This window comes from Amborella trichopoda, chromosome 13 (genome assembly GCF_054954075.1).
Source record: "Amborella trichopoda isolate Santa Cruz 75 chromosome 13, AtrichopodaSantaCruz75HAP2 v2.0, whole genome shotgun sequence".
Lineage (NCBI taxonomy): Eukaryota > Viridiplantae > Streptophyta > Magnoliopsida > Amborellales > Amborellaceae > Amborella > Amborella trichopoda.
Genome location: NC_142348.1, coordinates 47,527,251 through 47,537,236, shown reverse-complemented (window position 1 = coordinate 47,537,236; position 9,986 = coordinate 47,527,251). Strand labels below are relative to the sequence as shown.

The window sequence follows — 9,986 nt, the reverse complement described above, 5'->3', positions numbered from 1 at the left end:
GTAATTCTTTTTTTTTGTGATAATACATAATTCCACACTATAATGTAAAAATAAATTATTTTATAACTCCTACTATTAAGGAAAATTTGAACAAAAATATTGTCTAAACTCTTAAGTAATAAAAAAAAGATTGATATCCCTTCAATGAGCTCAAAGGCCTTTGGCCTTTTGCCCTTTGTATGGCCAACTAGGGGAAGAGCATGTGGATGCATGATTCTTAGAGAGAGTATAAATGAATGATACCAACTACGAAATTTAATGTAAGAGGGGTGAGGAGAGAGAGTGACACGTGATAAATTAGTGTGATGGTGAAAGAAATTGCATATTGCACGTGAGAGGCACAAAAATGGCACAATGGGCAGCAAAATTATTTAGGGGATATGCGGCATCGTGCCGTAGCGTTTCTCTCTCCCTCTCCATTATTTTGTTCCAATCTTTGAACCAACTTCCAGGCTAATGCCCCACGTGTAGAGGCTACTCTCCGTTATATAACCCGATGTGAGGCTTGGATGCTTGTTTCTTCTTAGGCAAATTTACATATGAATGATATTTCCACACGCTTTACGGCTCTTTTTTTTCCACAACTGCCCACCTGTCCAGCAATTACAACACGGGAGAAATACATATGTTTTCAAATGTTCCTTATAGCTATGTACTATTACTGGAGTATACCATCTATTTATCCCCTCGGCCAAAATTGTTAGGCATACCTTTTACATCTCTAATTTTGAGGATATATGCTCTTACAACCCGTAAAATAATCTTAGCCAAAAGATTTCAGAAAGAAAATCTCTATGTACTAGAAAAAAATAATGCCTCGAGATTAAGTAGAGACTGCCCATGTTTTGAATGGCTAGATCTAAGTGACACAGAACTCAAAGGAAAACAAATAAAATAAAATAAAATAATCATTTAGTAATTGGTATATAGTTCAAACAAATTTAGACTAAAAAAACAATGTAGCTAGTGTTTTGATGGAGGAAGTAGAAGCACAGTGTGCTTTGCGTATAAAAAAACTTTTGAAAACATGTGTATTTCTCTGATTGCCGGATAGGCGGGCAGTTGTGTGAAAAAATAAAAGGGGCCATCGACTGGGGAGGGGGGACGAGAGGGGCGTTCATGGTAATTTATAGAAAATAATGTACCCATTTGTTAATAAACGGTTGAAAATAGTGTCCATATGTAAATGTCTCAACTTCTTATTTAATGTTAACTCGAAACTTTTCATTAATCTTGTTTGGTAGCAATTGGGTTGGGTCGACTCGCTTACCAGACAGGTTGACACGTCGTAGATCCAGGTCTGGATGTAAACATTGGACTTAGTGGGTCAGGTTGGTGTCAAAATGGCCTGGACCTGACCTGGGTTGTGTTTGGATCCATCCTTGACCTTATTAAGTTGGGCTTGGATCAAGGTCAATCTGACCCAACTGAATATAAAATATTTTTTGTATATATGCATCATCATTGGTGCATTATGAAATATTTATCATAAAATCTTTTTTTTTTTTTTCTAGACCTGACCAGACATGTTGCACTAGGCCTATTAAGATCGACTTGACAGACGTCTATGATGTATATGGATCCAACTAAGAACTGGGGTGGGTCGATGTCAACACGAACTAAACCAAACCCATTAATACCCCTAATAAGGTTGTCCTAGGGATTGCAGTGTACATTTCGTTCTCAAGCTAAATTGTCTAGGTTTGGAATGAGATTTTTTAAAAAGTACCTCTGATTTACCAAGTGATTAATTTCCAAAAAAATAATAATTTCGAATTCCAATAAGGAAAAAGTCTATATTAGGCTGCAACCTTAAAATGTAGAATTAACGTGCACCTCAAAAGTCCATCATAAAAGGTTGCGCTTTGATGTTAGAAAACTGTGGAATTGATCATCTAAAAATCAAGATGTATGAATATGAAAGGAAAAAAAGATTTTGAGTCCAAAAAATAGTGTATATTGCAACACATTATCTGGAATATCCATTTTCAAAATTTTCAAGTGTTTATAAATTTACTTGATTTGAACCACTTTTGGAGTTTAAAAATTTTATAAATAGAGATGAAAATAGATTCTCGACGATCCTAAGAAATTTTTACACCAAAATTATATTTAAAATAAAATTTGGAGGTACACCTTAATTTGATTGTTTAAGGTTACAACCTTACACACTAGTAATAATCCTTAACATCATCAAATAGTCCAAATCTACATTTTTGAGATTCAATCCACTTTTGTTTGACAAAATGCAATACCTAATCCAAACCAGGCAAGTCTCTCTAAATTGTGTAGATTCCTGGTTTCGAAACAGAGCCAAGGTGGTTCCCTTTTTATGATTTGGATCAACGATCCCTGATACAGATCAATGATTTTTAAATCAGTACTACAAACATTGTATGGGTGCTTATATAGGACACGTAGTAGGTTTAAAGGTACGACGATTCGGATCTAAAATGGCTAACCTTGATGAGAATAAGAAATAGTAAGTGAAAAGCTCATTTATCTTCAATGGATTGATTTCTGTTTTACTGAATAGGGTAGAGCACGAGTTGTTTTGGTGATAGGGTAGTGTGTGAATTATTTTGAAGATATAGTTGGTTTTAATATTAAACAAATGATTAAATTGGCTTAAAGAAGTAAATATTAATTAGGTTTAGTTAGGAAAATATTTACTTGATATGGTTTAAAAAGGGAGACTTGAGTTTTGAGGTGGTTTTTGACTTTTATTTTCTTTTTTATTTTTTTATTTTCTAAATGTATCTAAAGTGGAGGTATCTTTGTTTGTAAAAAAAGAATTGTTCAATCAATAAAGAGTTAAAAAGATCTTTGGAGGTAGGTTCTCTTAGAGAATATTCTCTCACTCATTATTATTTTTATTTTTATTATTTCTTCTCTCTATTCGGCAGCATCACAAACTTATTCCTCAACATATCATGAATGAGAGAGAGAGAGAGAGAGGGAGTTTTGTTCGTCACATGGTACTACACACCAGAGATAGTAAGGGAAAAGCTCATTTATTGCACCCAAACTTATTCCTCAACACCCAGATTACGCGTACAAAATACAGGAGTGGCACAGCAATAAGAGACATAAGCACAAAATTAAGAAATATAACCACAACATTAAGAGAGAGAAAGAAAGTTCAAATCTTTTAAGCGATTTTTAAGAGATAGAGAGAGAAACTAGGGTGGCTTGAGGAGAAAAGATTTAAGCAGCAACAGTAGCAGCAGCAGTGGGAGCAGGAGTAGTAGGCTTCTTGAAGGTGTGAATGGTGACAATGTCATTCTCACTCGCCAATTTCACGCAGTTGCTGAGTCTCCGCACCCTATAAAACTTGCCATAGTTGAAAGGCTCGTAGTTGGCTGGGTTCAGCTCGTTAACAAGCTCAGGCAACGGCTCCACAGTCGCCTCGATGGCCGGCACAAACGCCAGCGCTACCGAATACATCTCCTTCTCTCCACTCACCACCACCCTGTGCTCTACGCTCTTGTACAGCCCGTTCGTGTACCCCTGTTAGAGAGAGAAACAAATATTATTATGAGTAGTTAGAGAGAGAAGAAAATATGATATCTTGATTGATACAATAGCAATAGATACCTCCATGAGGTCACCAATCTGGATAGTAAAGGAGTGGGGAATGGACTTGGCCTTGATCCACTCATTGTCCTGGCCCCTGATCTCGAGCCCACTGGGCTGGCCCTGGGCCAGCAGAGTGAGAGCACTGATATCAGCGTGCCACCCCTTTCCCAGCACCATGTCAGGGGCAGGGCATGGCTCATAGTGGTTCACCCTGTTAATAGTTGCATGGTCCGCGAACATGGGCATGAACCTATCCCCAGGTAAGCCCAAGCTCAGGGCCGTCAGCTCCAATATCTCAAATGATAGTTTAGCCAACCATACCCCGTACTCATCCAGCAATTCCCTGTTCAAAACCAAATAATCATTGGGTTAGAGAGAGAGAAAGAGAGTTAGAGAGAGAGCGAGAAAGTTGTAAGTCATACTGGAAGCCCGGTGGGTAGGCGGGCCTGTGGTTGTGCAACTGCATAATCCTGGTATCCTCCAGTTCATGCGTTACAGGCACCTCGATCTTATCTTTGAGCATGTAGTCGTATATCTCGACCCAATCCCTCACATTGTTAGTGAAATCATTGTTATTGTAACCGACGGGGTGAGTCAAATCGAGCTTCACCTTCATCTTCTCCTCCAATGGTTGGTGAAAGAAGAGTTTCAGGTTCTCTGTCACTGTGTCCATCAGCTCTTTGGGGATGCAGTGGTTGATGCAGTGAAAAAAACCCCAGTCTCTGAAAGCTGCGCCCACCTCTTTGGCGAGCTTAGCCCTCACGGCAGGGTCAACTTTTTCGGCCGAGAGGGGAGTGAAATCAATCACTGGTGTGTTCTCGCCCACTGGAACAGAACCGGGCTTGACCCGGTACTGCTCCAGTTGAATGTAAGAGGGGTCGACCGAGGTACTCATCCTGATCGATTGGTGACGATTTCTGCGAGGGCTTACTGCTACACCCCTCTCTCTCTCTCTCTCTGATAGCACAGCAAGATTGGGTTGGTCTTCTAGGGGGTTGAGAGCCAGAATTTATAGAGGGGGAGGGAGCAAATATGTAGAGTGATAAAGGTGAAACACGTGAAGGAAATATATAGAAATGAGAAAAATATTTAACGTTGTCGCCCTAAGAAACAATAGCATCAGACAAAAAGTCCAGGGGCATAGCATCGTTGCACGCCAAGGATTTCTCTAATTTAGACACCGAAGGAGAAAGAGGATGGGTATCGGTGGTAGCACCCATCTATCACGACTCACCTCAAAACTAGGAATGGCAATGGAGCCGGAGCTGATCAGGACCGGCCGACTGGACCCGATCGGGTGTGGGTCCAAAATTTGGACTCGGCGGGTCGGGTTAGGTCTTTGAATTTGGGTTCGGGTCCGGGTCCACGTGGACCCGACCCAAATAATGTTATTACAAACATATTATATATATTATAATAATATTTAATTAATACTTAAATAAATTTACGTATATTTTTTGAGTTATAATATTTAAAATATATTTTTACTTTATTTTTGGGTTGGGTCCAATCGATTGTAAGTTTGGATCTGGGTCCAGTCGGTACTTTTGGGGTCGAAGTCCACGTCTAGGTCTGATGACTTTGAGTCCGGGTCAGACTCCTGGTCCCATATTTTTTTTCGGGTCTAGGTCCAGGTCCAGTTGGACTCGGGCTTGACCTGTTGCCACCCCTACTCAAAACACTCCCAAAATTACAGTTTTGGTGTCAAATTTTTTTTAAATCGATTGTCTTGGCCTTGATTATTATGCTCGTGAAAAAAATTAAGATTTATAGCCTTAAAAATAGTATATATTATAATACATTTTCTTGACCGTCCATTTTGCCATAAAAATAAGCTCTTATAGATCCACAAGATCTGTACACTTTTTAAGCTTCAAATCATCTAGTCCATCCATTTCCCTCAAAAAAAATTAGGATTTCAAGTTTAAAAAATAATGTATATTGCAACAAATCATCTAGATCATCCATTTCCCTCTAAAAAAATAGGATTTCAAGTTTTAAAAATAATGTATATTGCAACAAATCATCTAGACGATCCATTTACCTCTAAACCTAAGTGTTAAATGATCGGCAAGATCTGTATCATTTTTTGAATTTCAAAATTTATTGTTAGTGTTGAAAATTAGTTTTAGAGCCATCATAAAGATTTCTGATGCCCAAAGTGCTCTCCTGAGGTGGATTTGAGGTGAAGCTTTATTTTGTTTTCTTAATGCCTGACCCTATAGAAACTTTAACTCTTATTAAAATATAAATTATGTTATGGTAAGCTTTCTATGCTTCCCATAGTGCATAAAACTTCTATGCTTCCCCTCATCCAACTGTCCATTCATATTTTATATAAATGGAAATCATTTCCCACTTCAGGATTAACTTTGGCCCACTTATTTGGTGATGATTAGATGTAGGATTATAAGAACTCGAAATCAATGTTAATTGGAAATTATGTAGAGAATGAATCAATATTTTTACATAGCGGTCCAAAAGTATAAAGCGTCTATCTTAAAGATGAACACAATTATGTGGTCGTCTAAAAACAATTGAAACTAATTGTTTAAATATTTTCTTAATCAAAATATTATTTCTAGTTTTTAAAAATTATTTATTTTTTTATATTCATGATCTCTATGTTAGAGACTACATCTCCTTAAAAATTAAGTCCAAAATCCATCTCAAAAATAAATTATCTCGACTGGCAATGTATGGATATATTCTTAAAAAATTTCAAACATAACAAATAGTTTATTTTTTAACAAATTATTTGAATTTTTTTAAAAAATTAAAATTTTATCATTAGAGTTGAATATAGATTTTCAAACCATCGTAAACTTTTTTATACTTTTTTATACTAAAATCATGTGGGTCTTATCAATTTTGGGGAGAGAGAGAGAGCCAAAATTTGCAAACCGGATGCCACATTCCCTGAGTAATTCTGCTGGCCATTGTGGCTTTTCTGTGCATGTAATATGCAATTTGTATCTCCATCAGCCTAATCAAGTCTTCATTTATTGGAATGGATGCCTTAACATAAGGTTTCAATAGCGATGGCAATAGATCGGGTCAATCTCGATATGAACCCAGTCCTGTAACCGACCCGATTAGGCTTTACATGGACTTGAACCTGACGACCTGGGTCAGGTCCAATTCATTTGGACCAAACTTGGGTCAGGTCCAACTCATTTCGATCCGGACCCAACCTAGATTCGGGTCTAGATATTAAAAAAGTTTAATTTATGTACTATCTAATATATATTTCGGAACAGTTGAGCCCACTGACTCACCAACATCTAACTTTAAGATCGATGTTGTAAAAAAACTCATGGGCTCATACGGTGTAAAGTGTAAATTTTTAGTTTCAAAAAATTAACATTCTAGATTTCAATTTTTTTTTTTTTTTTTTTTTCATATTTATCTTCATCTTAACCTATATCACCAATTCCAAAAATTTTGGATTAAAAATCCATATTTAAGATGGTTTAAGAGGGGGGCTGTATATTTACAGTATAAGTCGTCCGACTCATAGAAACCCCATCCATATATTTCCTATATTTTTTTATAATTTTATACCGAGTCACTGCGACTCAACCTGGATCCAACCGAACCCGATAGAGTCTATGCAAGACCCAAGCCCAGTCCCGACCCCAGTTGAATCCAAGCATTTAGACCTATAACTAGACCTGGACATAGTTTGGGTCAACCCACCTGGTCCTAATCCGATTGCGACCCCATGCTCTACACTCCAATCCCACCATTCACATATAAAAAAAAGGGCAAGCTTTGTATGCTTCCCCTACATCATAGAAGTTTTATCCTCCCCCTTATCCAACCGTACATTCTGAATGGAGGGCTAAGATTACCCCAATCACAATGTCACGTCTCCACATTATTTTATTTTAAATTTTTTTCTCTAAACTATTTTGACACCAAAATTTGGATGTCCATTCGTCTATTAGACTTGCACTCGCGAAACATATAAAAAAAATATTTCCAATAAAATAAGATGATCAAAATACCCCTGAAAGTTTTAAAGGGTATTTTGGTCATTATATTTTGTCAAAAATTTATTTTTAATATTTTTTTATAGGTGTGCCCCAATGAGAAGATGACACTACCAAATTTCATATTAATACAATTTGTATAAAAAAAATTAAATATAAAATACTTTGAGACATCAGATCGAAGATCAAATGGTGAGTGGCACTCTTGATCAGAATTACATGGCTGGTTGATAGGAGAAAGATAGAACTTCTATGCCATAAAGAAAGCAGGAAAACCTTTTCCTAATCGAAAAGGTTTATTTTATTTTATTTAAAAATTATCTTAATCGAAAATTCAAAGTGTAAATACATTTTTATATAGCAAACCAAATAAAAATAACAAAAAATATTCCACCAGACGCATTTATTAGGGTACTCTAGTCATTGTGTTGCTGAAGATATTATTTAACTATTTTTATTTGGTGTGCTATATTAAAATACATCTGCAACCTAAATTTTAGATTAAGATAATTTTCTAAAAAATAAAAATAAAAATATTTCATGGGCATTGTATATACCCTTGTTCAAACTCAACCAATGGAAGGATGCTGTGTACCCTTCCATCTATATAACACACCAAATAAAAATAATAAAACATATTCTAAACATGTCTAAAAGATTTCTTTTGTGGGTACTCTGGTTAATGTCTTGCTCAAAATATTATTAAATTATTTTTGTTTGGTGTGCTGTATTAAAATACATTTGCAACTCAAATTTTAGATAAAAAAGGTTTTAAATAAAAAATAAAAATAAATTTATTTTATGGCAGTTGGACATAGCCTTGTTCAAACTATAGTTAACGGGGATCATCCAACTAGGGTGGCGCTCCCGCTCCAGAATCCAGTTCCGGCACTCCGTGGCCCGGATCTCAACCGGAACCGTTCTAATTTTTTTAGGGTCTCACTTCTATTTATATGATTCTCGATCCCATTCATAACGAAACTTGATCCCATAATCCCACAATTCGCGATCTCAATTTCACACGAAACACGTTCCTTTAAATTGCTGATCTCGTGCCTTCACTCACACGTGTGTGTTAGAATATGGGTTAACACCACACAAAACGTTTGTGCTACTGATGGAGTAAATTGTTGTTTAGTGCCATCAAGTAGTAACCTGAGTTACTCTTCTATAATGAAATATAAAATTAGATTTATTGTTTATTAGAAATTAAGACGAAAAAAATAAAATTATTGGAAACATATGGTTTATTTAATTTTTTACATAATATGGTCGTGCGGGTTCACAGAAATATATGTTTTTTAAAAATTGATAGATCAAGTTTACATTTAATGCATGTGGATATAATGATAAATTTTTATTATTAAAATATTATCTCATTTATTTTTTATTTTTAAGATGTGCATAAATGCACATGTAATAATCAAAATTTTAATTATTAAAATATTGGATGCCCTCAATAATATTTGTGTTTTAGAATATTGAGATATTATTTTTTCAAGTGCGGAAAGAATGTAATTTGGAAATGCTCGTTGTTGAGGTTTTCTGTTGGTTGAAGATGTTATATACTAGGGTCCTAAATTATAGGTATAGTGGGGTTTACATGAGGTAGTAAATAGACAATATACTCTTGCGATAGCATGAAATCTTTTAGCTCTATCAATATGGAAAAAGAGAACTGTGTATGGTAAGTTGTGGTCCTGCACTATTGGGAAATGTTGACTAAGCCTATTGTGGCTATAATATAGCATTAATAGGAAAACGTTTATATAGTGCCGAGGCTATAAACAATCAAATTAGAGCTTACATCAAATATTTCATTAAAAGAGGTTGTTTTGATGCGTAAATATCCTCAAATTGATCATCTCGACATCAAAATGTGAGGAGAGAGAAAAATAGATTTCAAGTTTTGGAAATGTACGTATTTTTGGACCGTCAATTTCAATATTTTTAAGTTCTCATAGATCTGCTTGATCTATAATATTTTTGAAGCTTTAAATTTTATAATTAAAGATGAAAATATATTTTAAAACTATCACAAGGATTTTCAGTATTAAAACTACATTTCTCGACACTATTTGCAGGTGCGCTTTATTTTGATTTTTTAGAGCCCAGCGGTTTCAATATCACTAACTTATCTGCCTCGAGAAAAGAAAATGCGATTGTTGGCCTACACCACAGTGGCATCTGTTGCTTTCTATTGTAAGGTTAATTTATGAGACTTAGTACTTTTCTGTTTTCTTATTTACTGCTTTTTATTATTGTACCAAAAAAAATGAATGATGGGGTCCAAAATTTTCCATTATTGAGAGGTAGGAGCACCAATAATTCGTCTTGCCATGCACCAAAGAACAAGAAAACAATAATTCATCTTGCCATACAACAAAGCACAACAGAAGATGGGACCCATCA

At 35.5% G+C, this 9,986-nt stretch overlaps 1 protein-coding gene across 1 annotated transcript; it reads right to left on the bottom strand.

The window, feature by feature from the left end:
- Positions 1–2,995: 2,995 nt before the first annotated feature.
- LOC18435241 (jasmonate-induced oxygenase 2) lies at positions 2,996–4,560 on the bottom strand. Its single transcript, XM_006845289.4, has 3 exons — positions 4,002–4,560; positions 3,598–3,922; positions 2,996–3,510 (listed from the first exon to the last, which is right to left on the bottom strand). Exons 1-3 carry the CDS (start codon positions 4,472–4,474, stop codon positions 3,208–3,210), a joined length of 1,101 nt encoding a protein of 366 aa, XP_006845352.2. The 5' UTR covers positions 4,475–4,560; the 3' UTR covers positions 2,996–3,207.
- Positions 4,561–9,986: the final 5,426 nt, after the last annotated feature.